At 44.6% G+C, this 27,704-nt stretch overlaps 2 protein-coding genes across 13 annotated transcripts in view; both read left to right on the top strand.

The window, feature by feature from the left end:
* Positions 1 to 19,907, top strand: part of DDR2 (discoidin domain receptor tyrosine kinase 2) — a 125,439-nt gene extending 105,532 nt beyond the window's left edge. For all 7 annotated transcript variants that reach the window (XM_034667235.1, XM_034667232.1, XM_019800559.2 and 4 more), the window contains 7 exons: positions 1,912 to 2,122; positions 3,569 to 3,792; positions 4,972 to 5,099; positions 7,141 to 7,332; positions 7,624 to 7,858; positions 10,553 to 10,702; positions 13,119 to 19,907. In XM_034667235.1, coding sequence (XP_034523126.1) covers positions 1,912 to 2,122; positions 3,569 to 3,792; positions 4,972 to 5,099; positions 7,141 to 7,332; positions 7,624 to 7,858; positions 10,553 to 10,702; positions 13,119 to 13,253 — 1,275 coding nt within the window. In that variant the 3' untranslated portion in view covers positions 13,254 to 19,907. The remainder of the gene's footprint in view (positions 1 to 1,911; positions 2,123 to 3,568; positions 3,793 to 4,971; positions 5,100 to 7,140; positions 7,333 to 7,623; positions 7,859 to 10,552; positions 10,703 to 13,118) is intronic.
* Positions 19,908 to 23,648: 3,741 nt separating this feature from the next.
* HSD17B7 (hydroxysteroid 17-beta dehydrogenase 7) overlaps positions 23,649 to 27,704 on the top strand; it is a 40,560-nt gene continuing 36,504 nt past the window's right edge. For all 6 annotated transcript variants that reach the window (XR_004627397.1, XR_004627396.1, XR_004627398.1 and 3 more), the window contains exons 1-2: positions 23,649 to 23,801; positions 25,515 to 25,718. Coding sequence is in view for 3 of the 6 variants with exons in the window: in XM_011226050.3 (XP_011224352.1) it covers positions 23,767 to 23,801; positions 25,515 to 25,718 (239 nt within the window). In the remaining 3 variants the exon portion in view is untranslated. The remainder of the gene's footprint in view (positions 23,802 to 25,514; positions 25,719 to 27,704) is intronic.

Raw genomic sequence — 27,704 nt, 5'->3', positions numbered from 1 at the left:
CTTATTTGAATAATTTGTACACATTTGTCAACATTTGACAATCTACAAGGCCTTTTTCACATGTATTATTTTACCCGAATCTCATTGAATAATGGTGAGCTGGGCCTACTGGTTATATTTAACTCTTTATGTTGAAAAAATGTGATTTGCTCAAGGTCATACAACTGATACCTGTTTTCTATGCTCATTCCAATTGTCAGTCTTGAAATTTGTCAACTTTTTTCCTTCCAAAATATATACATTCCATCAAAGATGGAATATCTATGACTTTTCTTGGTTTCTTAGGCTAGATAGCAACTCTCTAGGCACTTCTGCTAAGTATCTGATGCTCTTGGGGTCTGCTGATGATTAAGTGTTTCTAGAGTTGGCCGTGGACATCTTCGCTGATCAGTGAGTTCAGATAGATGTGGACTGAGAGGTTATAGAAACTCTGAACTGTGAGGCAATTCAAAACCTTTCTTCTAGAATGCTGGGACACCCTGGGTGTCTAAATTCAGGATGAGGGGCAGCAAAGAGTGCTAATGGTAGTAGAAGCTGGTGGACTGAAAGTTCATGGGATGTCTTGAAGCTGATGTGTGTCTTATTGAGTATTTTGTTATGACTGTGTTTTAATTGGGAAAATGGAGTCTGTGTTCTATACTCTGTGAACTATTTTTCTCTTTATTGGAGCCAGAATTTGCCACACTTCTCTGGGTCTTTCTTTGGAGTCTGATTGAAATATGTCCATGGGCTGGAAGAGGAGTGTTGGAATGGAGACCCTTCAAGTAAAAGGGAGAGCAACAATTTTGCCCTGAAATATTTAACTTGGTCCTTCAAGAAATTCTTTCTACCCTGTATATCCTAGTAAGACAACTCCAGATGCTCTGGAATGACACAGGATTTTTTCCTGGGGACAGATTTGTGTGTGTGTGTGTGTGTGTGTGTGTGTGTGTGTGTGTGTGTAAAACCCTTAAGCATACGCATATATTCCAAGAAACATTACTCAAAATAGCTTTAGACTAACCATTATTTGTAGGATCCTTTTGGCAGCATCCTTAACATTTTTTCTTTGAGAGAGTTAACCCATATTTATTGAGTACGTACTATGTGCTGGGTTCCATGCTCAGTATTGGGGGTGAAACTGCAACAAAGGACTTTCAGTCCAGGGGGTGAAGCAGACATCAAAGTCTCTCCATTGAGCAACCAAAGTATGTTTGTTGGAGTGGGACATTTTACGTGTTCAAATCCAAGTAGTCACATATATTCAGATTCTGGCATTTTTCCTTTGAAAGGAGCAGACAGGTCACATTGGATAGGATACCAAAACAATTTGTTATTTTATTCGTTTTCTTCCTTTATTAGGTGTAATTCACCTCAGTATCCCCAGGGATTTCCTTCCCTGTTTTATAGCCATTTCATTTTTGGTTAGTAAAAATGCAAGATTGAGGGCATAATACCCTTACCTACAGTGCCAGACTACTGACCCATCATGTTACAGCACATCTGTTGAGTGAATGAGCATTTTAATGTGTCTACACAAAAACCAATTAAAGGATAAGTCTGTAAAAACCCATTATTTAACAGAACATCAAAAACTCTGCCAAACTGAGAAGATCTTTCATTGGTTCCTGATAGGTTCTCATAGTGTCATGTAAATAATGCTTATACATGCTTCAATGAAAGTTAATGAATGTTGGAAGCACAGAAATTAGGGGGTCAAATTCTGCCTTGAAGCAATCAATGAAGGAATAGTCTAAGTTTCTCTGACCCAGGCGTTTGTGGAGCCAGACTGCATCCCTGTCACTTGTGGTGCTTGCAGAGTTGAAGAGTCATAGAGAGGTATTTCACCTGAGTGGAAGAGCTGAGTCTCAGAAGAGGAGGACTCCATGATCCCCTTTGTGCCAACGTGCCTTCCCTGTCCTTCTTATTCAGGCTTCCCGGAGGATGCTGGATGATGAAATGACCGTCAGCCTCTCCCTGCCCAGTGAATCCAGCATGTTTAACAACAACCGCTCCTCATCGCCAAGTGAGCAGGAGTCCAATTCCACTTATGATCGCATCTTTCCCCTTCGCCCTGACTACCAGGAGCCATCGAGGTTGATACGAAAACTCCCAGAGTTTGCTCCAGGGGAGGAAGAGTCAGGTGAGTATGACACAGTGGCAGAGAATGAGGGAGATGTCTTGACAGGCATTATGAAGGTGTGACACTTGGCTCCTACTCAGCCAAATCTGGTTTTCATCGAGAGAAGTCCATGTTTTCCTGAGAAGTCCACACTCTCTTTCTAGATTGATCTGCCATAGCACCTACCCTAATCTGAGTGCCTCTCAGGTGTTTAATCACATAGTAGATGTTTAAAGGGACCCTCAGGTCAGAAGAGAAAGAAAATAAATAAAGGGTGTCACTAAAGTATTAATGCCAGAAGAACCTAAGCAGTCCAACTAGTCTGGTCTCCTCATTTTCCATAGGAAGAAGATTCGGAGGCCCAGATAGGCCACTCACCCAACACCAAACACCATTAGCGGTAAATTCAGGACTAGCATTTCACCTGGAGAAAATAAACTAATGGAGCAAAAGACATGCAAGAATTCCCAATTTTCTAGCCCTCAAGATAACTGAGTTTAATTTTTGTTTATTTCTTTGTGGTGGAAATTTATTAGAATAATACAAGATTTTTTACTACAGCAAATATTTCTTGCCTTTCTTCAGTAAAAGCATTGCTTTGGTAAAACAGTGCCAATTGATTCACATCCAGTGTTTTTTACAAAGTGCTGCAGAGTGACATGAGAAGGGATTCTGGGGTCATCACTGAGGCTCAGAACAGCTTTTCCAGAAGGTCAGCAACTGAAGAGTGATCCAAGTCAGTAGAAGAACTTGTGTTCAGGGGAGAGCCAGGTGGAGAAGTAGACAGGAGTGACTGGGAGGGCATAGGCTTTTCAAGGGCTCTTTTCAAAGGAAGAGAGGAAACTCTCATGTATTTATCACTCAGTGGATAGCAAACATTGAAGGAACACGTTGAACTCAGGGAATTTTACAGAGATAGCAAGATAGCAAGAATAAACTAATTTATTACAGAGATAGCAAGAATAAACTAATTCATTTCCTAGGCCGAACTAAAGTAACTTACCTATTTTCTAAAGTCTTAAAACATCTCCCCCCTCATATTTAATTTTTTTTAAGGAAGGATGTGCCTTAAACTAGATCATCAGAAAGTTGTTTAATCCCTAAAATAGGTTATTAAATCAATGATAGTGTCTTAAAATTAAAGAAATATGCAATTAAGTCTTTCAACTTTAGTACTCCCGCCCTTATATGACACGAACTGTCCTCTAGCTTCACCACAATCTCCTAAAATTAGTCAAGGAGGTTGTTAATGATCACACAGTTTGAGAAGAAGAAGAGAGAAAATGATGTTCCACGTTCTGAAGGCCACAAGAAAGGGTCTCTAGAGGATACTTCTCTGAGTGAGAATGGCGTGGAGTAGCGTAGGCTGTCTTCAGGGTATGTCCTAGCCTTCCTCTCAGATTTTCTTCCTGGAATGATCTTCAAAGATACCCCTTGGAGTCAGACTCATTGGAGGTGTCTTCCCAGGCTGCAGCGGTGTTGTGAAGCCGGCCCAGGCCAGTGGGCCCGAGGGGGCACCCCACTACGCAGAGGCTGACATCGTGAACCTGCAGGGGGTGACTGGAGGCAACACCTACTCCGTGCCTGCTGTTACCATGGACCTGCTTTCAGGGAAAGATGTGGCTGTGGAAGAGTTCCCCAGGAAACTCCTAACGTTCAAGGAGAAGCTGGGAGAAGGACAGTTCGGAGAGGTGAGTTGAATCCTTTCGTGGGGTCTCTCGTTCTTGGTATCCCAAAGATAGTGGTTGAACAAAAATGGCCAGGAGAGCAAAAAGTGCCCCTTCCAAAGTGGACTTGTACCAGAATATCTCCTTCACTCATCTGTCCTTGCCTTGTCCTCTAGAAGGCTGGGATTGGGTCTGCCTCATCTTTGTGAAAGAGCTCACGAAGGTTCTTCGGTCTTCTGATTTCTGTATAGTTTTTAAAGCCAGCAAGTCACTAGACTTCAGATATCCTAAAAAACATTCAGTATTTTCAAATTTTTTTACAATAGGTTACAGAGGGTGGGGACCCGTAAGATGTGATCATCTTTGATAAACTGTCCAAGAACATCCCGCTACTCGATAGCCACTTTGTTTTCCTCCTTTCCATGGGAGTTACGTGTAAAGTGGTCAAAAACAACCTCGCCCCTGACTTGAGTCCCAGGCTCAGCCACGAGGGAATGAATTGCCAACTGAGATAAGGAGGAGTGCTCTTCCCAGTTGCCCTCCGAGTGATGCGTGTCATAGTGACTTTGCACTCTTACAGCAGTCACGTGAACCTTCTGAGAATCCAAAGCCATGATTTCAGTGGCAACAGGAGCCCTTCAGCAGTACCATCTGAACTCCAGATGGAATAGAAGAATGTGTTCTTGGCTTTCAGGGTGGGTGGCATGCTTTGCCCTTGGGTGGGTTTGGTGTCGGTGGAAGTACAAGGGTCCATGGCATCTGTTTGTGATGTCATATATACTCATTCTGTCCCCGGCGTTGAAAACAGTCTCGTTACTCTGTTACCAATACATAGAGAAGAAGTGTTCTGTATGAACCAGTAACTAAGCTTCCTTGAATCAAAATGGGAGCATTTATGCCAAATGACATTTTATAGTGGACTGTACTGGAGTAAAATGCTATGTTGTAGATTCAATCACAAATTTAGTGTTCCAGTCAATGTATGTTTCTTTTATAAAGTAGTAACATGTCCCATTAGCTGGGTACTTTACCCCTGTTTGTCTCGGCTATTTGAATTAAAGGTATGTTAGATGTGTCTTAACAGTCTTTTGATGATTTTGCTTGAGTTGTAAGAGTTAGCTTATCTCCAGGAAATGCCCAGCAAGAGTACTGAGCCATCTTCAGGAGAAATGATGATGCTGAGACTAGATGACTTTTGTCTAGGTTCATCTCTGTGAAGTGGAGGGGATGGAAAAATTCAAAGACAAAGATTTTGCCCTAGATGTCAGTGCCAACCAGCCTGTCCTGGTGGCCGTGAAAATGCTCCGAGCAGATGCCAACAAGAATGCCAGGTCTGTGGTCTGCATTTTGAATTTTCCTTTATGTATTTTACCTGCAGGATCAGGAACTCTCCTGGAAACCTTTGAGCAGCTTTTTTCTTTTGAGATGGGAAGGTGTGTGTGCTGCCTCACCTATCACTGCTGTGCTCTCTTTTTCTGATGGGCCTGCAGTCCTCATCTCTCTTCTGTATCTCTGGCAAATGCAGATGTCCACTTTCCATTGAATTAGCTATGTGTTGACTTCCTAACTCCCTTTGCACAGAGCTCTACTTCCCAACACACACAACTGCCTGAATATGTGCTCCTTTGACCATGACGCACAGACATTCTCCCGAATGTCATTACCGCCTCTTGGCCAACTTCCACGTTCACACACAACTTTCTTGCTAAGTCTCCTCCATTCTTCTTTATTCATTTTTCTATTTACTTTCTCATTCCTTTTTTTCTCTTTTATGCTCCTTTTCTTCTATGTCCAGCAACCCCCCAAATGAGAAGCTACCTCTACTTGGAAAAGTATCCATGGACCTCAAAGCAAAAGGATCCTACAGTCCTTTAGCAGTGTCCCAAACTGGCTAATAGTCTCTTGGATCCTTTACTACATAAATTGCAGTTTCCAGCCATACTCCGTTGTCTGACAGCCTTTCCATTACAGTAATGGTGAGTTAATCCTCACCCAGAGAGGCATGCTGGTTGAAAGCTGGTTGTCTGTGTCTCAGAGAAGTCTGCACATCTGGGTAACGTATGTATTTTCCCATTTGTGTTGACTTGATTTGTCTCACTGATATTCAAAGTGAGAGAAAGCTTGTTAGCCCTCTTCCCCAAATTGGAAATTCCAAGAATGGTGGTAGAGTTTCATTAAAAGTCTTGCAGTAGACAGGTTGTGGAATGAAGAGGAAAGATAGGTGAGGGAACAGAACTGGAATTTTAACTGTGAGAACCTCAATCTTAAAGACATTAGTATGCATGAAAAATGACATCCTCTGGGTTCCTTAGAGAAAGGCAATATTCTTAATATTAACCTTAGCACACAATTGGAGAGGGTGGCAAGAAAAAAAAAACATAGGCTATAACAAAGCCTTTGCCCATTGTTTTGGTTGGTGAGGTTTGGTGTTCCTCCACCTGTGCCCACTGCAATTCAGCAGTGAAGGATGGCCTAGACTCTGGGCTCCACAAACTGTGGAAACCCCTGGTTTTGAGTGGAGGGGGGGTGAAATAGGGGGTGTGTCACATCGGGACTACATTGATTTCAAGGGTTTTATATTGACATGGTATGACTCCCAGTCCAGGGTTCCTAGAAAACTCACAGGAGTTACATAAGTCATCTGCTGTGGTAGTTTTAAGAATGTGGGCTAGTGGTCTCACTGACCCATATATTGTTCCTGGTGAGGTGAGAGCCCGTTTTGTGACTCAAGGGTGGGGAACTCAAACAGTTCCAGTCTTGGCCAAGTGAGTACTCTTTTTGAAATGACTCCACATTACCACCATGAGCTTTAAGCAGCTCTGTTTTGAACAGGCTGCTCAGTGTGTGTTGGGACCGACTGCTGGTGTGTGACTACGAACAGCCAGTATGAGAAAAATAAAGATTTACCAGATAAACCAGAGGATGATTATTCACTTTACAAAAGATTTCTTTGCTTTATTAGTAGAGCAAGTCCATGGCTTTTAAAAAGGTAAATACCCCAGTGCACTTAAGATATGACTTCCAGGGACAAGTTTCATTTTGCAGCCTAGTTGTTAGCGGCATATATTTGATTCAGCAAATGGTAATCACTTTCTGTGTGGTGGGCCTTTTGTTGGATTCTAGGAATGCAAATGTGAGCAGGTCATGGTTCATGTTCTCAAAGAGATTACAGTTGAATAAGGGCACATCCTATTCCAGGGTGTATAGAACCTGGTAGTTTCTAGGTACCAACTTCTCTGTCCTCTCAAAGGTTATCTGAAGGGGAACAAGATTCGGGATAATGGGTAGGACTAGGCTTTGCTGTGTCTTCTTCCCCCTCTTTTCTCTAACCCTGGCAACCTCTGGGCTTACCTATGTCTATGTCCTCCAAAGGAATGATTTTCTTAAGGAGATAAAGATCATGTCCCGGCTCAAGGACCCAAACATCATCCGCCTCTTAGCCGTGTGCATCACCGACGACCCCCTGTGCATGATCACCGAGTACATGGAGAATGGAGATCTCAATCAGTTTCTTTCCCGCCACGAGCCCCCCAGTTCTGCCTCCAGCAACGCACCCACTGTCAGGTAAATAAGTAGGTCCCCCATCCCTTCTCTGTGTTCATGAGACTAACCTGGGCTCTGAAGACAGGGAGCAGCGAACATTCAAGTTCATCAGTATTCTGGCATGGCGGGGAGGCTAGCGTGCAGGGCATAATGGTGCCACTGCCCTTTGGGGGAAAGCAAAGAGATTCACTGAGAACAGAGAAGGGATGTTGAGGTCGAAACTCCAGTTTGTTGGTACCACCTGTGGAACGCGTACCTCTCACGGCTTCTTCTTCCCATAGGCCACTTCCTTTCTCTTTTTTATTCCCTCAGTTATGCCAACCTGAAGTTTATGGCTACCCAGATTGCCTCTGGGATGAAGTACCTTTCCTCTCTTAATTTTGTCCACCGAGATCTGGCCACACGAAATTGCTTAGTGGGTAAGAACTATACCATCAAGATAGCTGACTTCGGAATGAGCAGAAACCTGTACAGCGGTGACTACTACCGGATCCAGGGCCGGGCAGTGCTCCCCATCCGCTGGATGTCTTGGGAGAGCATCTTGCTGGTGAGTTCCTCACAGGTTTTGGTTTTTTAAAGATTTTATTTATTTATTTGAGAGAGAGAACAAGAGTGACTGGGGGGGGGTTGGGGGGGACCCTGAGTGGGGGGAGGGGCAAAGGGAGAGGGAGAAGCAGACTGCCTGCTGAGCGGGGAGCCAGATGCGGGGCTGGATCCCAGGACCCCGAGATCATGATCGAAGGCAGGTGCCTAACTGACTGAGCCATCCAACTGGCTCAGCCACCCAGGTGCCCCCGAGTTCCTCACGTTTTTAAGCCCTACCTCAGCAACTGCCGTGTAGGCAGGTGCACGTGGCATGTAGGGACAAACCTGAGACAGCGGGAAGCAAACAATAGACATTGATATGTTCTCTGACCTGAGGTGATTTACTTGGTGTATTAATTACTATTTTTTAACACGTGCCTATTTCTGCTGGTAAAATGTAACATGCTCACTGTAGAAAATTTGGGGAAAAGGTTAAAAATGCACCTGTCATCATAAGGGATTTAGTATCATTTTTTTTCTCTCTACCCTTTCAACCTACTTATCGGTCTTCATTAATTTAAGATATTAAAAACCTTATCACTTAAAGAAGTGTTAGCCACACAAAATGTTTTTCTTCTGTATTAACTTCATAACTATATTTCTAATGAATTGTTTAGACTAATGTCTATATATTTCTTTTAATGAGGATCACTGTTTACTTTTTCTTTTAAGTTCATCATTCTTTGCTTTATAATTTTTATTTAGTTCTTGGTATTCTGGACCACGAGTGAATAATTTTTTTCCAAATGTCTCTCTTGGAGGTAGGACCATGCATATTTGAGACATTTTATTGTTGACTTTACACAGGTTAGCTGATTTATGGAATTATTAGACTTTAAACATTTACTTCCTACAATGCTGGGTTCATATAATTTTGTCATTTAGCATCCCAGAGAAAAGCCTGAGAGCAATCTAGCTTTGTTCATTTATAGTTAATCTGTTTATTTCTTGTTCATATTCTTAAAGGATTCATTAATTAAATTTGAAGTGAAAAAATATATATGGTTACTTCCTTTCTCTCACCAAGATAACCATTGTTAATATTTTAGCATATTTCCTCTGAGGGTTGTTTTCTATGCACACATTTCTGTGTATGTGCATATATGTGTATATGTATGTGTATATATATGTCTATCTGTATATGTGTGTGTATATGTGTATATATATAGTAGTATCCCCCTTATTTGCAGGGGATATGTTCCAGGACCCCCAGTGGATGCCTGAAACTGCAGATAGTACTGAACCCTATATGTACTAAGTTTTTTTCCCATACGTACATATCTATGATAAGGGTATAATACATGTATTTTAATATTTTAATATAGACCCATTATAACAATATACTGTCAAAAGTTATATAAATATGGTTTATTTCTCGTTCTCTCCAAAATACTGTACTGTCCTTACCCTTCCTCTTGTGACGATGTAAGATGATGAAACGCCTACGTGTTGAGATGAAGTGCGTGCATTGCACGGGCACTGGGATGTAGCGTTAGGCTGCTGTTGACCTTCTGAGGTTACATCAGAAGGAGGATGCCCTGCTTCTGGGTGGCTATTGACTGTGGGTAACTGAAATCGTGGAAAGGGAACTGCAGATAAGGGGGACTGCTGGGTACAGATAATTATATTCCATAACCGGGCTGATACCATGTGCATATAATTCTATATCATTAGCATTTCCTATGTCATTAAATATTCTTCAAAAACATGATTTTAATGGCTGCGTAATATTCCATTGTGTGTATCTATCCAATAATTTAATAATGTCTCTGTAATTTTATATGTAAGTGCTTTCCCGTTTCCCACTATTGTGACTGATGCTGTGATATCCGTCTTTTACATAAGTCCTCACAAGGATCTTTATCATCTCTGTGTGAGAAGCACATACTTTACCCGTCTCTAATGTGATTAGAGAGCATCGCTCCCTTTAAAGGTATCGTATAGTGCTATAAAAGAGGATGAGTGTGAGATGTGCAGAATCCTGTTCCAGATCTCGGTTTTTCTGTTACTCACGGCCTTACTCTCTAGGAGATTTGAGTAAACCTCCCTTGTCTCACTTTTCTGATCTGAAAAAAATGAGGATAGGTAACATCACGTACTAAGCATTGTCTTTCTTGAACAGGAAATGCGCGCGATTTTATGCATGCTGATTACACCGGAATCCCATTGCTGTCACGTGCTGGTCTACCCTTTAAGACTGTGACTTTTACTGACCTGGGAAGCCAGAGTCCTGGATTCTCTCAGGGACCTCTCCTGGCACTTAAACTAGATTCTTCTATCTCTAACATACAAACAATTGACTTGCCATTCTTATTTTGCCATTCCCTGAGCATTTTCCCAAGGCTGCCCTACAGTCTGAAGTTTGAGCTTCTGACACTCAGTGGGGAGTCCGATAGCTTATGGCTGCACCTCTTTCAGCCCTGGGAACTCATCTGCAGGGGAAGCAGATCTAAGCTGAGATCAGGAGGGCGAGACAATGGCCTGTAGCCTGACGTCAAAACATTGTGACTCTGTCATTCTGGATTCTCCATACACATCGTGGCAGTTGTAGTGTTCCTTGCCCTGGGTAGTGGAAGGGGGCCACCAGGTCAGATCACACCTGCTCTTGTCACTCACAGGCTATTCCAGTTTCCTCTTCTTTTCCTTGCATAAACAGGGCAAATTCACGACAGCGAGCGACGTGTGGGCCTTTGGGGTGACTCTGTGGGAGACTTTCACCTTTTGCCAAGAGCAGCCCTATTCCCAGCTGTCAGATGAGCAGGTCATCGAGAATACTGGAGAGTTCTTCCGGGACCAAGGGAGGCAGGTGAGAACTGCTGGGGATGGCGGGGTCTGGATCTGGGTGCTCCGGAAGGTGAAAGGAAGAAAGTCCTGACTTAGCAGCTTAGCCTAAGCCTGAAGCTGGGCCACCTGGATGGAGTGTTTGGTTGCTAACTGTCCAGATAACATGAAAGACTGAGAGGTACCCGCCTTCCTGCCCTGCCAGCTATACACTCTGCTTTATCCATATGGCAGCCCATGAACACTGGAGGACATGAGGGGTTAGTTATGTCAGGCTCCAACTCAAAGGTAGCAGGAAATAAAATCCTCTCTTTCGTGTTTGCTCTGTTTCTTGATCTAGACGGTGTGGTTTGTCCTCCCGGTTGAAATACACAAGAACAAAAATATAAGTTTAAAAGTGAATAAGGGATTTATTGGCAGTAGTTAACAATTTGGTTTGGACTAAATAATTAGCAATGTTTCTTTTTTTTTAAGATATTATTTATTAATTTCTCAGAGAGAGTGCAGGGGGAGCAGAGAGAGAACACAAACAGGGGGAAAGGAGGCAGAGGGAGCAGCAGGCAGAGGGAGAAGCAGGATTCCCACTGAGCAGGGAGCCCAGTGCAGAACTCGATCCCAGGACTTAGGATCATACCTGAGCCTAAGGCAGACACTTAACCTATTGAGCCACTCAGGCATCCCTAGAAATGTTTCTAGAGATAAATACCCAGAGACAATTAGGTGCATCCTGGACTGTGGCCTCTCAGTACTCAGGAAAAGCAGGATTCCCATGCTGACAAGCTTCCCAGTTCCCGTCAGGATACTCTAAGATTTCTTTGGCTGGCTCAGTTTGTAAAGTCCCCGTGAGATGTAGGACTTAGGGCTTAGGGCTTGCTGATGCAGCTAGAGCACTGAATCTCCCCAGAGTGCCTGGTCACAGTGCCCTGGGGCATGGCAGGTAAGGCTGACAGCTGGGGATGGGGAGAAGGCTCCTGCAGAAAAGAAAAGCTTGATTCTCCAATGGCTTAAATACATTGAAGCAAGCAAAAGAGAAGGGAATCACAAGAGATAAGACAATAAGGAGGTTGAAAATAAGAGGGAGAGGTCCTGGAATTTCATTTTATCTTGACACTCTGCAAAGATTTTTGGAGCAGGGGATCCAACTTATCTACGTGGTTATAAAAACGATTGCTTTCTTTCTATGGCAAAGGGCAAATTTACTCCTCTGTGCAACGATAAGTGAGTGGACCAAGGAAAAAATGGTTTTTCTCCTGGACTAATCCATCACGACCCCAGGTTGACTTAGTTTCATTTTAATTCCTAACAGTCTCCAGGATTTTGTTTTTCTTATTTATTTTTGAATACTCAGCTTAAAAGGGTCCACCATTTCATCTTCACGAAATACTGGTAGTGAACCAAATATATTTTCACCAACCACCAAATGACTGAAGTTAAGTATTTGTGTGAAGCCAAGGTCAAAATCAAATATTACCATTATATGCTGAGTAAACTTCTCGCCTATAGGTATACGTTTAAATTGTCAGTTAAGGGGTGCCTGGGTGGCGCAGCGGTTAAGCGTCTGCCTTCACGCTTAGGGCGTGATCCTGGCGTTATGGGATCGAGCCCCACATCGGGCTCCTCTGTTGTGAGCCTGCTTCTTCCTCTCCCCCTGCTTGTGTTCCCTCTCTTGCTGGCTGTCTCTGTCTCTGTCGAGTAAATAAAATCTTTAAAAAAAAAATAAAAAAATAAATTGTCAGTTAAAATTTATTAAATTGAGCACATTAATTACTAAACATAATTTATCAAATTTATACCTGACTTCATTTTACAACATTTAATTACTTTCAGTTTTATTACTAGCTTTTCAGTATTCACAATTTAAAAGTTTGACGTTAGAATGCAGGGACAGTCATTTCTCAACCCTATCAGCCGTGAGGTGGGCTCTGTGGTCGGCAGACTCCTCTCTGCGGCCCAGTCTGGGGGAGGGGGTCACAGAGAACATGACGATAGGAGCAACATGGATACATCCTGGGACGTGGATACATTGAAGTGTCTGTGTCCAGCCAGGGTCCTATTCCAGTGCAGGCGCCTAGACAACGTGCCGCACTCCCCCCTGCCATGATTGGCTTGGCCAAGATCAACCTCAGCGTGCTTGGGCCATAAATGGGGGATTTCGTGTTGTAACCACTTGCTTTTCAGTCTGAGACCTCTTTTTGCTTCCGGTTCATATTTTGTGTGAGGGTAGGGACCTCAGAGTGGTCCATCAGGGGATCCTGGTCCAGACAGTTAGGCACAAGGGAAGAGGACAGGGGCCGAGATGGGAGTGGGAAGAACAGACAACACGCCTGTTTTGGTTATCCAGTTCAAGCAGGGAGGGAGGCAAATAAAACCAGAATGCAGCTACACTTCGTTTTTGCCCTCCTTCTAACATTCTTATTTTTTGTTCACTTTTGTTTTCAAAGACTTACCTTCCCCAGCCCGCCATTTGCCCTGACTCTGTGTATAAGTTGATGCTCAGCTGCTGGAGAAGAGACACCAAGCACCGTCCTTCGTTCCAGGAAATCCATCTTCTGCTCCTTCAACAAGGGGACGAGTGATGCTGTCACTGCCTGGCGACATTCCCATGGCCCAGGTCCTTCTCACAAGACCTGCCACTCACCCACACCTAAGCCACTCCATCTGGACATTGAATGGGCCTGGGAGACGGAGTCTTGTTGGCTTCTATCTCTCTGTCCCTGGCCTCCCTTCACTCCACTCCCTCACTCTCTACCCCTGACCCATATATACTCTTTTTTTTACATTAAAGAACTAAAAAAAGAAAAAAAAAAAGCCTAGGGCAGATAAAGTCTAGTAAAGAAATCTTACTTAATATACCAAAGTGTTGGATAGCAGGCTAGACAATTTAGATAATTTATAAAGGTTAAATATGCTACGTTCGTAAATGTGCAGATGCTACAATATTTTTCCCATGTCACCTTTTAAAACGCATTTTCAGAAAGAAAAACTTGAAGAATACTTAGGAAACATGAGATGAGGCTTAGGGAGAACACTCGCTAAGTGTGGAGAATCGGAGGGAATGGTTGGTATTCGGCAACTGATCATAGATTCCTTGGTTTCCTAATTTGGCCCTCTGGATGTGTCCTACCCTCTGCGTTCCCCTCTCCTGCCAAAGCAGACGATATATGCTTGAAAAACCCCCGTTTCTCGGAGTGGGTGTTTTGTTCATTCGTGGGTAGGGGTCAAGGATAAGGTCGGATGTGGTCTATATGCGTAGGCAACACAGAGGGTGCGTATAGGAGAGAATGTCTACAACAGGGCTGTAGGAAGGGGAATTGGCACTCACCAAAAAAGTACCTCGTGTATGGAAGGATTCTTGAACAGAGAATGGACATAGGGAAAGAGGTCTGAGGAGGACAAGTAACAGGTGTGCTAGTCACCTGTGATTTCTGTAGAGGGTCCTTTTCTTGTTCAGATGTTTTCGGGTGTGTGTTTCAGTGAGAGCCTGGTTTTGAATCAGTAAAGACTGGTGATTTGATGTCTGGATCACAGGCCCTTTGGTTCATCTTCTCTAAGTCTTCCAGCTCTTTCAGTGGGTGCATCCCCTAGGACCCACGTCTGAAGGCCGTCTGTAATAGGGAGTAGATCTGCACATTTCCAGAATGTTGCCCAATGAGGGCCAAGGAGGAAAGTTACAAGCAGATAGATGTCCACTCCTTCCTAGAGAAAGCCTAGCCAGTAGAACACACAGGGTGAATGGACCACCTCCAGAGGGCGGGAGAGTCCTTTGTCACTGAAGAGCTTCAGATGTAGGCTGAAGAAAGGCAAGGGAGCTGTAGGCTTTCAAACACAAGGTAAATGGTTGCATGAGATGAAACAATGTCCTTTTAACCCTAATAGTCCTTGATTTCAGAGAGACACAGGGTGAGCACAAAAGAGAAGTCTTTCACGGCTCCTGCTCCTCAGGGATGGTGTGGCCAGTAGACGAGAAATCAGGAAGGTCTGGGTTCGGAGTTCATGGAGACTGATATGCTGTCAAATGAGTCCCCTCAGAATAGACTGTGAGCGTTATGCCCCACAAGGGCTCAGATTTAGTGGGAAGCAGGAAAGGGGGCCTCTCAACTCCCACTGAGGAGAAACAAGAAAAACTTACAGAATAAACTTCCCAAGCTCAGAAGAAATAGTCTTGAGTCTTTGGGTCTGCTTCTGGAGCCCTCACCTGGTCCCCCTTGTGCACAGTCGCTCAGGGACTTGACTGTTCCCCCTTGTTCAGCCTTCAGCATCGCTCCAGGCTAACACAGAAGCAAAGTTCCCAAATCCCCTAGATCGTCTTGTGACCCTAGCAAATACCTGCCCCCATCACTGTCCTTTGACTCTGGGCTCCAGTCTCTCCCAGGGCTAGTTCTGTGGAGATTGTAGGTTTGGGAGTCAGGAGAGCATCGGTTTGGGAGCTTTGGTCCTACTTCTGCCCCAAGCCAAGCATACCACCTTGGACAGGTCACTGTACCTTTCTGGACTTCGTTTCCTTACCTGTAAAATGAGGACATTGGATTAGATAGTCTTGAAGCCTCTCCCAGTCCTGACATGTGCAGGGCTGGTTGATAATTGGATCCACAGTTGATGTGGATTCCCTTATCTGGTTATCTCCTACTCTGAAAATTGTGGTCAGCAGAAGGAATCCTGCAGGGAGCTCACTCTAATAGTAACAGTCACAGCTGCCGTGGGTACAGTGCTTTGAAGTGTACCAGGCATTTCCACAGCCATAATCTCAGTTCATATGTGCAGGGCCAGACATTCCTTATACCCTATCCTCTGCCTTCAAGACCAGGGTTAACTTCATGTGTTAGAGAGTTCCCTAGAGAACAGAACCAATAGGATATATATACATAGATATATATAATTTATTATAAGGGATTGGGCCATGTGATTATGGAGCTTCAGAGTCTCACCATCTGCCCCCTGCAAGCTGCAGGCCCAGGAAAGTTTTCGAGAAATAGAGGACGGGAGACTTCTAGCTCAGCGGTTGGGCAGAGAGCACAAATCCCCCTTTCCTCTGTCTTTTTCCATTTTCCTCTATTCCCTTATTATGGTGCATTTGATAAGCCCCCCCACCCCTCCCACACACAGGGGAGAGGGCAGTGTGCTTTACTCAACACGCCCATTCAAATGCTGACGTCATCTGGAAACACCCTCACAGGCTCCCCAGAAACAGTGTTTCATCCGGGCACCCCCTGCCCACATCCCGGTGACTCCTAAACTTAATCACCTAGCTTCAGGAGAATCAAAGGGCCTTGAAATCAGGGCGGGCAGCCGATTCTCCTTCATCTGCACGCCTCTGGGAGGGCTCCATGCAGACCGTGCCCACGACTGCTTGTGTGGCAAGAGAAAACATCAGTTCCCCGTCTTTGCCTCATCTCGCCACTTCTTTCTGTGTACCTTTCTGCGTCAATTCCCTGCATCCCATGACCCCATATAGAAAAAAATCATACTGAAAATCAACTTAGTATGTCTGGATTTTCCTGGCCTTGAGTCACAGAGTGATCTGTTTCAAGTGGCTGGCAAGCATGGGTTAGCCCATCCAGTGACCCCGTCCTGGCAGGAGGACGCTCGTTTTCTGGCACGGAGACTCTTCTGTTACAGAGACAGGTCTAGCGTCTGGCCCGGTCGGACCCACAGATCCTCGAGGCACAGGCCCGAGAGACCGAGTAGAGGCCACGGCAGAGGCTTCGTACGTCCAACTTAATGATGAGAGGAATGTAGCTGGGAATTTGCAGAAAGGGACATAGGAAAAGGGACAGCCAACCAGGGGGCTTTGTTACGTGTGTCGTGAGTCATCCTCTTCGTGACGTAAGTGAAATAGTTTATGTCCAGACTGTGTTTGTAGATCGGCAGATTTAAATTTGTACTTTCGCCAGTGAATGGGCTGATCACTAGGTCCACATCTTGTCGTGCTGTCCGGACACGTAGGTGATCAGAGGAGATCTGGAATAGGAAAGACGCCGGGGAGAGAATGTGGTTTTCGTGCCGTGGAAAGGTCGCTTGCAAGTGCACGAGAGACAGTATAACAAAGAGCATTGTACGGAAGGGGAATAAAAAATGAAGCAATGAATGTGCACGTGGCTGAGTGGGGGTGGTGGGTGGGGACCAGAGAGAAGGCAGCACAAAAAGAGGTGCGGGAAGGACGCAGGTGGGGCAGGGCGGAAGGTAAAAACAGGTGGCACAGGGGAGAACCTGTGCAGTCGCTCAAGAGCGAAACTCTGAAGAGAGGCCCGAGAGAGTGCAGGAGGAGGAAGTGTCTTGAAAATAAAGGATAACTGTGTATAGAGAAAGAAATTCTGGATGATAGAGATTATAAAAGTATTTATTAAAAAATGAAAAGGCAGGTGCCGCGTATGAAAAGGAGGGGAGCTTTTCAGGGTTTTCAGAAAGGGCAAGTCCTGACAGGAACACGTAAGCAACCAGCAGGGAAGGGTCTTCTCTCTTCTGAGGAGGCAGGGGAGGGGCCCATTAGAGCGTCTGTGGCTTTTGGACCACTGTGAGTGCTGGGGATCCTGGTGGTGGGAAGAAATCAACCCTTTGCCTAAACTGGACTGTGTTTCCCAAGTGCCTCTTTGGAAATGAACACCTAGAGATAGGGAATTCATGGCATTTCATGGGTCTTTTTTCCCTTCTCTTGCTTCTCTGTTCACCAAATCCATTTTAAATAATGCCCATCACTGCCGTGCCCAGAAAGGCCACAGGGAAACATTGAAACAACAGGCTGAAGTTAGACAAGACTAAGTCTTGTTTGGTATCAATGCAAAGAGGTACGTGCCACGTTGGAACCATGTGTTTTTCTAGTCCCATCCAGACTTCCCACAAGAAAGCCATGATGTGGGGCTAAGCCATGTGTTTTGAGTAACGGGGAACAGAAGAAGGGGAGTGTTTGCAAGAGGGAGGGATGAAGATGTTCCAAGGAAATATTCTAAAACAGAACAGCATCTGTTTTACCCAAAACTAAAAAAAAAGAAAAGAAAAGAAACTTAACAGTTAGGGCTTAGATCACTCTAACATATGGCTATTAAGTCTTTGATCCGAAATTGAATTTATATGCCTGCCATCTTGGTCTCTTCAGTAGGACCTTTGACTTCCTTCAGGTCATACGGTAGGTCCCTAATATTTCGGGAAGTTGCAGATCTTGATCTATGCTGGGAAATCCTTCTGAATTGAAATTTAACATTTTTATAGATTTTTATAGAAACAGATAAATGTCTTTTCCACTTGGTAAGTGTCTTGGAATGCTGAATCAAGACAGAAAGAGACCAGAATTGTTAACGGTGATTGGATTCCTGGCATTTTGAGTTCTCTGGCACAATTAGATGCATTGCTTGGTGGCTGGTGGGTAATTATTTACTTGCTGTATCTTTAAAAAAAACAACTTGCTATTTTGAAATACTTTTAAGACTCACAAGGAGTTGGGAAAATAGTAGAGCGTCCTTCCCCTAACACCAGGCTTTCCCCAGTGATAACATCTTGCATAACCATTGTCTTGTTTTCAAACCCAGAAGGTTGGCATTTATAATACTATTAACAAAACTGCAGACCTTGCTCAGATTTCACCAGTTGTTTTGTTTTGTTTTGTTTTGTTTTACATGTATTTATTTAGTCTCTGGATACTTCATGCCTTTCTGATTTGTACACTGGCCTTGCTTGGATGCAGCAGGAAAAACACTATCTGGATACAATTCTACAAAATTCTAAAGAGAATATAACAAATTAATCTGTTCCTTTATCAATGAGCAATATTCTGCCTAGACTGCAGCCCCATTTTCTGACTAGTTTGGCTGTTTAGCATCTGGAACAATCCAAGAACAACTTAGAAGGCTTTGGAAACACACAGACGGTGAGACCTGCATGGAGCTTGCTGGCCAGAGAATCAGGTGTGGGGCATTCTAGATGGTTCCTGTGCTTCCTGTAAGTGAGTAGGGTTGTAATGGTGGCAGGCAGGGGACTTAGGATAAACCAGTATTTTGGTCAAGAGCTGGGTGGCACTTAGTTAATGGCACCAGGGCTGGCTTGGTGGAAGGAATAGAGGACAATGGCATAGAGTAGTAGAGACATTTCCTTTGCCTAAATACCAATTCTTAAGTGGAATAACAGCTACAATGGACCAAATTAAATGTAAACACAGAAATAACCAGGGTGTGGGGAGATTGAAACAGGTGTGAGTTTTGTGATGGCATCTTTCACCTGCCCTGTTTGTGGATCGCAAGATGATTACTGTGTTCACACTGCCTACCGCATGTCCTGTCAAGTTCCAAGCTCATAGCGAGCGAGCACTCAATAAATGTTTGTTAAGTGTTTTGTGGAATGAATAAAAGACAGAAACCTAAACTTGTCATCCAGCAGAACTGGGGTGAATTTAGGGAGAACTGCCTTGCTATAATGCAGAGGGTTTATTTTCAAAAAAAAAAAAAAAAGGAAAGAAAAGTGCTCAGGTACGTACCTGGTGAAGTACCTTCTCCATATGTATATTTTCTAGGGATGAAATAGATTTGTGGAGATAACTACCCCTCATTCTTTGGGGTAGTTAGACAGCAGTGCCAGGCAGTTCTCTCTAAGACACCCCGTCAAGAGCAGGGAGGGACTCTGGCACCAAACCCAGTCTATTTGAAACAAGTTTTCTGGTTTCTCCAGCAGACACCTGTCAAGAACCTCTCAAGGAGAAGGATCAGAGTCCCCAGCTAGCCTGTGCTTACCCACATTCACAAAAGCATATGAGGGAAGAATTTGCAGAGACTCAAAGGAAAGCACAATGCCCTAAGGCAATCACCTGTTTTCTTGAAAAGAGGCTTAGAAATAGTTGGAATTGGGTAGGATTCTTGCAAACACACCCAAGAGTTTGTAACCTAGCCTATTCATTTTATGTCCTTTACTACTCATGATATCCTCTTCTTCTACCCTGTTTTCTGGTAACTTCTTCTGAGGATTGAATTTCTGAACCAACATGGCTCACTCCTCCTATGAGGAGGGAATATTTGGGCCTTGTTTCGTAGGCTTTGGAGGATGCTGTGTCTTGTCAAGGGGTAAAGAGCAAACCAATTGATCTCTGCTTCAAACTACCATAGTCATTCCAAAATAGAATACGTGGAAGTTCTCTGTATTAGAAAAAGAAACAAGATACCAATTGTATATTTTCTTTTCTTTATTTATTCTCTGTAAGTCTGTCAGATGATAAATTGTAAATAACAATGATTAAAGAAATATGCTACTGATGGATCCTTCTTTCTGTGTCAACAGCACCAGTTCTGGGCTTGGTTACCTTTACTCCTTACAGTCTTGCTGGAGACCCGCTGGGGCACAGGCATGGGCCCAAGGGAGTGTGTGGCGTGCGTGGTGTGTGTGCCTGTTTGTTGGGGGATATCCAGCAGAGGGTTCCTTACACAGGCCTCTCACATATTACTCAGCTGTTTCTTGGAAGAAAAGCATCTTGGTCTCTGGCACATCTAAACATACTAGAGATCGGGGTCCTGGGTCATCACTTGAGTCCAGTTCTGGAGAATCCAGTCCAGAATTAATTGCAGACGCTTTATTGTTGTCATTACAAAATGGTCTTGTTTGATACATAGAAATCACTTCTAAATCCAAATGTCATCTGGCTCAAGACCACCCAGGCATACAAAAAGCAACACAAACTATGAACAACCAGAATACAGACTCTGTCTTCATAAGAGAAACTAAGATGAGCCACTCCCCCCTACCAAAAACAACAACAACAAAAACAACAATATGTTTCTTACTTAGTCCCTGAAGAATATATTTATACTTAAAATTTTTGGAATAATTACATATTTTTTCAGTAATGGCTATGATATATAAGAGAATGGATAAAAATCCCAGAGAATACTCAGAGGACAATAATAATTCACAAAGGCGCACACTTTAGCCCTTTGATTCCAGGGCTAAAGGCCAGGGATTTAAGTATCTGTGCAGTGGGGATGGGGTTGGAGGCAAAGGAGGAAAAAAGTAAACAGGAACAGCAGAGATGTTCAGAGAGATACGATTGTATTGTCAACCTCTGTTGTCAAGCTCTAAAGGAAGGTATGAGTGATAGGTATTTGCACGTGATATGACATCTATATGCTATGCATTTATCTGAGTATGTAATTTGTTACTGATTTATTGCCAATTAGACTTTTATGTTCACTTTGTATTTGAAAAAGCAGTCTACACGCTTCTCTTCTGGTCCTTGAGTCGCACTGAGTAACTCCTTATGAATAAGCAACATAAGTACCTCTTCCTATCCTGTGAAATGGGTAAGATCCCACTCTCAGAGAAGGTTTGGGCCAGGCTGAATGTATGGTGATTTGAAGAGGAGACAGATGAAAGATACCCACAAGAAAAGCTACACGGCCTCACTGGCAGGGGTTCTTTTGCCCCTGTTTGTAAACCAAGGCACGTCCGTTCCAGAGAGGTTTCTGAGGACCCAGAATCAGAGCTCTGTCCTGGGTGCTAAAGGCACCTTTACTCATCTTTGTCTACCTAAGGACTGTTTCAGGCACCATCAAAGGAACCAGAGATCAGTTTCCGCATTTAGGGTAGAGGCTAATTTATTTTATAAGGTAGTAAGTAGTCAAAGGTAGGAGTGCTGTGTTTACTATTCTGTTCAAGGGGCCAAGGTTTGCCAGGGATAAATGGGATCGTTGCATACCAGGTTTTTCTTCCAGTTTCCAGAAAACAGCCCCATGAACAGTATAAACTCGAGATGACCAGTTTGGGACTATGAAAGCCATACTTACTCACCTATCAAAAAACTATATATTATAACCGTTACTGAGGTGTCCTACATGTGATTATGTACTTTTAAAATACAAAATTCAATGCCATCTGTTTCAACAGATTTCTGTTCTGGTCTCTCTGGCACCTCTAGTGGTTCAGCCCATCTTGTGAAGGTTGAAGAACCTTGAAAGGCCCAACCTGAATTGAAAGAGGGAAGCGAAGACCAAGGTTTCCTAACTTGGATTGGGTGGACATCATGCTTGTAGGAGCCTGCCACTCTTGCGCTGGTCCTCCTGTCTTCACTTAACTTACAGTGGGTCCTGTACTGGCTGTCATCCCAAAATTGTGGTGATCCTGTGTCTCCAGAGCCCTCCCCCTCCCCCTTCTTTGTAGAAATGAGCCCCACAACTCTTATTCCTTCTACATGTCACTTTTGAGCCCTAGGACACTTGAAAGGGAACCTTTGGGTCTAGACTGTAACGATTGGGGTTAATTTTACTCTTGGACCCCCAGAAAATATTGTTAAAGCATGGTCTCTTTAGTTGAAAGTGGCATAAGGGTAGGAGCTGAGTTCCACCCAGATAACAATAAAGATGTTTTAATGATTTAGGAATCTAATATTCACATAATTGGATTTATTTTTTGCATATAATTTTATTGGCATAAGATAAAGTATTACTAAACTAGTTGATATTGTTCCTGGGCGGAGAACCAGTTCTGAATTCAAGTTCACCTGCTGCCACACGAAATCAACACTTGAGAGACAAGCGATGGTGGGAAAGCAAAGGTTGCTTTATTCAGGAAGCCAGCAACCTGGGAAGACAGTGGACTAGCTTTTCAAAGATCATATTCCCATCCAGGCGAAGGTGGAGGGTTTTAAAGAGGAAGGCATGGGAAAAGGGAGGGGGGCTGCATGGAGGAGAAGCAGGTGCCCAGGCGGTTAGTTGTATGTCAACATGACCCTGAACAGACCTACTGGTATCCGTGGCAGCTGTTTTTGAATGTAGTCAGACCTTATCTTCTGGTAAAATTTGGTTCTTCACTCCTTAAGTCCAGTGGTCTGCAAATCTCAAGAAAAGTAGGTTAGTTCTGTTGCAGACCAAGGGTCAGTAAGACCAAGGTCAGCAAGCAAAGAGGGCATAAACTTAAAGCAAGTGGGAGGACTGTTACAATATCAAATTAACCAAGACCTCTATGATTTCGAAAGCCCGTATAAATTATATCAGTCTCACATTGCTCAGAGATCATTGCTGTGCGTAAATAATTGAAACTTTGAAAGAGGCCATGAAATAGATTAAAGTATGCTCCCTAGAGTTAGGCACATGAGGTGTGGAGTTAGTGTGAACCTAGACTAAGGTTCCTTGTTACGGTCACCTTGTTACCAATGCATGATAAATATAGAAACCTAGAGGAAGCCTTAGGAACTTTAATAGCAGTTTGGCAGAAGATTCTTTTATGCATTGAATCTAATAAAAAATCTGGGCTTGTATTTTGTATCCTTTGCTTTTTATTTCATTTTTCTAATAATGCATTGTTATTGTATTTTCGAAAAGTACCCATCTGGGATGGCTTGGAAAAACAAAATGGGTCCTTTACCACAGAGTTTGAGAAACACTGAAATAGGAGCTTACAGTACACCGCTCATAATGTCCTATTAAGTTCTTAGATACTCTGATTCATAACATGTTCCAAATTTTGAAAATTGGTTATTCATGCATGATTCTACATAACATTTTTAATGAAATCAATGTTCACTTTTCCAAAGATGATTTTATAAAGAGAAATAGCGGATCTGGGATCAGAAGCTGGTCTGTAAAGTGGCACAGTGCCAGGATCTACACTTCCAAAAAGGAGTGGAAAACAAAGTAGATAATAATACCCAAACTTTAATTCCTAGACCCAAGCCTTTCTTCTAAAATAAGGCGTTCTGGTGCAAAAATCCTGAGGCCTTCCTGCAATAGAGTGGCAGGCTGATATCCTCTGCGTGCCATGAATCCTGCACGCGAGTCCTCAACTGGGGGAACACCCCGCTCCGCAAACCGCGGGTGCTGAAGGAGCCGGGAGGGTCTTCCCGCACACCTGTTCCGCCTAGGGACGAGGAGAGTCCGGATTGGCTCGGGCCCGGCTCCGCCCCTCGGCCTACCTCACCCCACCCCGGCCCTGGCTCCGGGAGCGCACCGCGAGCCGCGATTGGAGGGCTCAGGGTAGAGTCGATGACGAAAGGAGAGCCGTGTCTCCGCCGGGCTCTGATTGGACAGCGGCGGCGTGGGCCTGGCGGCGGCGGGCGACCGATTTCTCCGCTCCTGAGGCGGTGGCGGGTCCCGGCTGCGCGGCTTGGCGGTGGGGAGGGAGACCATGCAAAAAGTGGTGTTGGTCACCGGGGCCAGCAGGTGAGGCGTCCTTGGCGGCTAGGGCAGCGGGTCAGGGGTCGCAGGAAGCAGGAAGTACAAGGCCGGGCCACCGCCGGCGACCGCCCCCGGGAGCGCGCGTCCCCTTCGTTGCCCGGTGGGGCCTCGCGCGAGCCCCTGCCCCGCTGTCCCCGGTCCCCGCTGCGCCCGGTGCGGGCGTCCGGGGGCTCGAGGTGCTCAGTAACCGGTGTTGGAATTAAACGTGACGGCGGAAAGGAAAGCTGGAGCGTCGCGGGAGTCCTGTTGATGTCTGGGACGAGGGCGCTTCGCGCTCGGACCCCGCCTCCTCCAGCGGGTCCCTGTCGACCTTAGTGCCCAGCGCTTAGCGTCGTGACCGTCGTGTGCTCCCGGTGTTGTATCTGTGCAGGACTTTAGGCCCATATAAGTTTCAACACCCGTGAGCAGTGGGACGGGGTGGGGGAGGGTGTCATTCCACCCAGCACAGAGCTAGACACCTAGACACGCTCGTAAAAAAGTAACCCTCTACCTGGTGAGGCGCGGGAGGTGTGCAAATAACCATTACGCCAGTTCCTCATTATTCCAGGGCTGCCCATGTGGCCTCTCGGCCTCTTCTGACCCCCGCTTTTACTTCTCATCCGCACTTCGGAGAATAATGTGGGGAGGATGACACCAACCAAACCGTTCTTCTGCCTGTTGCAGTGGGAGGTTTTGAGGGATTAAGGCAGAGGATATGTCAAATGTCGTCTAAAATCAGTCCGCTTTCGGTTACCTAGCCACATCCGTATTAGCTCAGCCAGCGTGGCAGGTGTCTGTGAGTGCCCCATTGATCCCGACGGTGCTTCCTAAGCAGAAGTCCTGTAAACGGGTCAGAACTGTTTCTGTGTGTTTCTTACTTTTGCGTATATTGTGATGTATGCCCTTGGGTATTTATTGTAAAGACCTGTTATTCTCAAGTGAGGAGGAATAAAGGCAAATATATTTGATGCTCTGTTGGCAAGGCCCAGGCTTTGGCTGTGCTCAGCCCAACTGGTCTGAGTGGTGTTCTCATTTACTGTGCGGTTTCAAATGCCATTTCTGAAGTAGTTTATCTGTCTTTGACTTGTGCCCTCATCCTCCTGCTCTTTCCTGGTGCCCATCTTATGTTTCCTCTTCTTACCTGCTGCTTAAGCATGTTGAGTTTTTTCTCCTCCTCTTGGTTATTCGATCACAGTAGTTGAGAGGGACTTGACTCCTGTTGTGTTCCTGAAAGATCCACCCGTTCCTTATTGGGAATTGCTCGTGCTCCAGTTGGTGGCAGCGTACCAACGGGAGGTAGAGCCCTTGCCCATGAGGAACCTGGACAGCTCGGTAAAACGTGCACGCAGGAAACGGCTAATACGATGCTCTTTTCGGCTCTTGCTGGTGATGTACTGAATCCCTTTCACGAGCGTCGTAGCAAGTACAAAATGTGAACCGCCAGATGAAGAGACAGCTCCCTTGTGCAGTACACTTATTTGTGTGTTCGTGCTTTTGCAAAATGAGAGAAACATAAACTGGACAGCATCCTGAGCAAGTGACTGACTATTCAAGTTGGTGGGAGGGTGTCTTTGAATAATTTTTGAGTCTTTTTCCCTCTGCCTGGGCTCCTCATGGGAGTTCATGTGGACAAAGGCGGTTTTCTGAACCGGAGAGCAATGCCTCCTATTTGGCATCAGCTGAATTAACCCGTATTCTTTCTCCCAATTGTCGTGGCAGTGGCGTTGGCCTCGCACTCTGCAAGCGGCTGCTGGAGGAAGACGAGGAGCTGCGCGTGTGTTTGGCATGCAGGAACGTGGGCAAAGCGGAAGCCGTCCGCGCGGCACTCCTGGCCTCTCACCCCACCGCCGAGGTCAGCGTCGTGCAGGTGGATGTCAGCAATGTCCAGTCAGTCATCTGGGCCGCCAGGGAGCTCAAGCAAAGGTATGCCTCTTGTTGACAGGTTTTCTCTCACATGCTTGCATGACACAGCAGTGAGTCAAATAAGAGAGGAGAAGAAAACCTAAAAAGACACGGGTGCAGTGTAAGAGGTTACACTGAGGAGATCCGTACGGAGTGAGCCGTGGTGTCTCAGGAGCACATTTTCGTGCTCAGTCATAATCATGATTATTTCAGGAGGATTAATTTGAGTACACCTTGAGGTATGATTAGTTGTGTGGACATTATGGGAACTCCTTTCTGAATACAGTTTTTGCATCTTTCCTCCATGTAACAACTTCATTAAGTACGTTGGACAGGTGCCTAAGAAGGTTGTAGGACTTGATATTGGTTGGGTTGGTTTGAGAACCCACATCTGCACCCTATTTCTTCAGAGATTTTTTTTTTTCCCTATAGGCCCGTAAAGATTTGTTCACATCTGCGCGGTAATTGGCATGCAACAGGCATTTGAGAAATATTTGGTATAGGAAGGAATAGAGTCCTTGGATGTATAACTCCCTAGAAAGTGTACACAAAATTGCATATAGGTGCACAATGCATTTTCTTCTGGGGAAAGAGGGCATGCTTCACTTATTTACTTGCTTACTTATTTATTTAATTCTAGCGGGAATTTATGATCCAAAAAGGTCAGGAGCCCCACACTAGTCCACACTCAGCCCTAAGAATATGCGGGATAATTAATTTTCAAACATTTTTGTAATTGAGGTCCTTAAGAAACAAGAGCTGGTTTATTTTCTTGGACAGTAAAATGAAGTACCGTAAAAACACTTTTTATGATAAAGCCGTTTGCTGAATTACGCAACTTTGTGTTTTATTTTATTTTATTTTATTTTTTTAAAGATTTTATTTATTTATTTGACAGAGATAGAGACAGCCAGCGAGAGAGGGAACACAAGCAGGGGGAGTGGGAATGGAAGTAGGTGGCTCATAGCAGAAGAGCCTGATGTGGGGCTCGATCCCACAACGCCGGGATCACGCCCTGAGCCGAAGGCAGACGCTTAACCGCTGTGCTACCCAGGTGCCCCAAATTATGCAACTTTGTGTTTTATGTATGGGGATTGCTAGCCCATTTGCATTTCCCTGTTCCAAATGCACAAGTTAGAGAGTGAAGGTAGAGCTGGTTTTCTTCACCCCTCTCTTCTAATTTCAGCCTTAGCCTCTTGTGAAATGTCATTTCTCCTAGAATTTTCTGCCACATCGTCTTTCTAAAAAACTAAGGCTTTTTTTAGGTTCCATATCCCGTACTGTTCCGTAACTTTGAGTTTCCAAGTCTGTGCACTTGCACAATAAATGTTCTTACTGAGTTAAAAACCCTGGAGTCAGTAAGGAAGTTTTGAGCTCAATTCAGGTTTTAGGCATTCCTTTCCCCAAACCTTCTCAGCCTGCTGTCTTTCTGTTTTGTACAGATTTAGTTATATTTCCTCATTTAGCGGCAAGGAATCTTCATCCTCAGTCGAGAATAGCTCATTCCAGGCCAACAGACACATGAAAAAATGTTCCACATCACTCGCCATCAGGGAAATACAAATCAAAACCACAATGAGATACCACCTCACACCAGTCAGAATGGCTAAAATTAACAAGTCAGGAAATGACAGATGCTGGCAAGGATGCAGAGAAAGGGGAACCCTCTTATGCTGTTTTTGGGAATCCAGCCACTCTGGAAGACAGTATGGAGGTTCCTCAAAAAGTTGAAAACAGAGCTACCCTACGACCCCACAATTGCACTACTAGGTGTTTACCCAAAGATACAAATATAGTGATCCAAAGGGGCACCTGCACCCCAATTGTCGTCACACACTGAAATAAAGTTCTCAGACACTGGTCAGAGCAGACGTGCAGGACTTCCTCTGTGAGAGAGAGCAGCAGCAGCTGGATTCTGCACATAGCTTTTGTTTTGTTTCTCATCAGAACAGCAAGGACAGATGCATCAAAGTGTAGCAAGGAGTACAAAGGAAGGCAGTTATCTTG

This window comes from Ailuropoda melanoleuca, chromosome 8, assembly GCF_002007445.2.
Source record: "Ailuropoda melanoleuca isolate Jingjing chromosome 8, ASM200744v2, whole genome shotgun sequence".
Classification (NCBI taxonomy): Eukaryota; Metazoa; Chordata; class Mammalia; order Carnivora; family Ursidae; genus Ailuropoda; species Ailuropoda melanoleuca.
The sequence above is the reverse complement of the archived record's forward strand: the minus strand, read 5'-3'. Positions and strand labels throughout refer to the sequence as shown.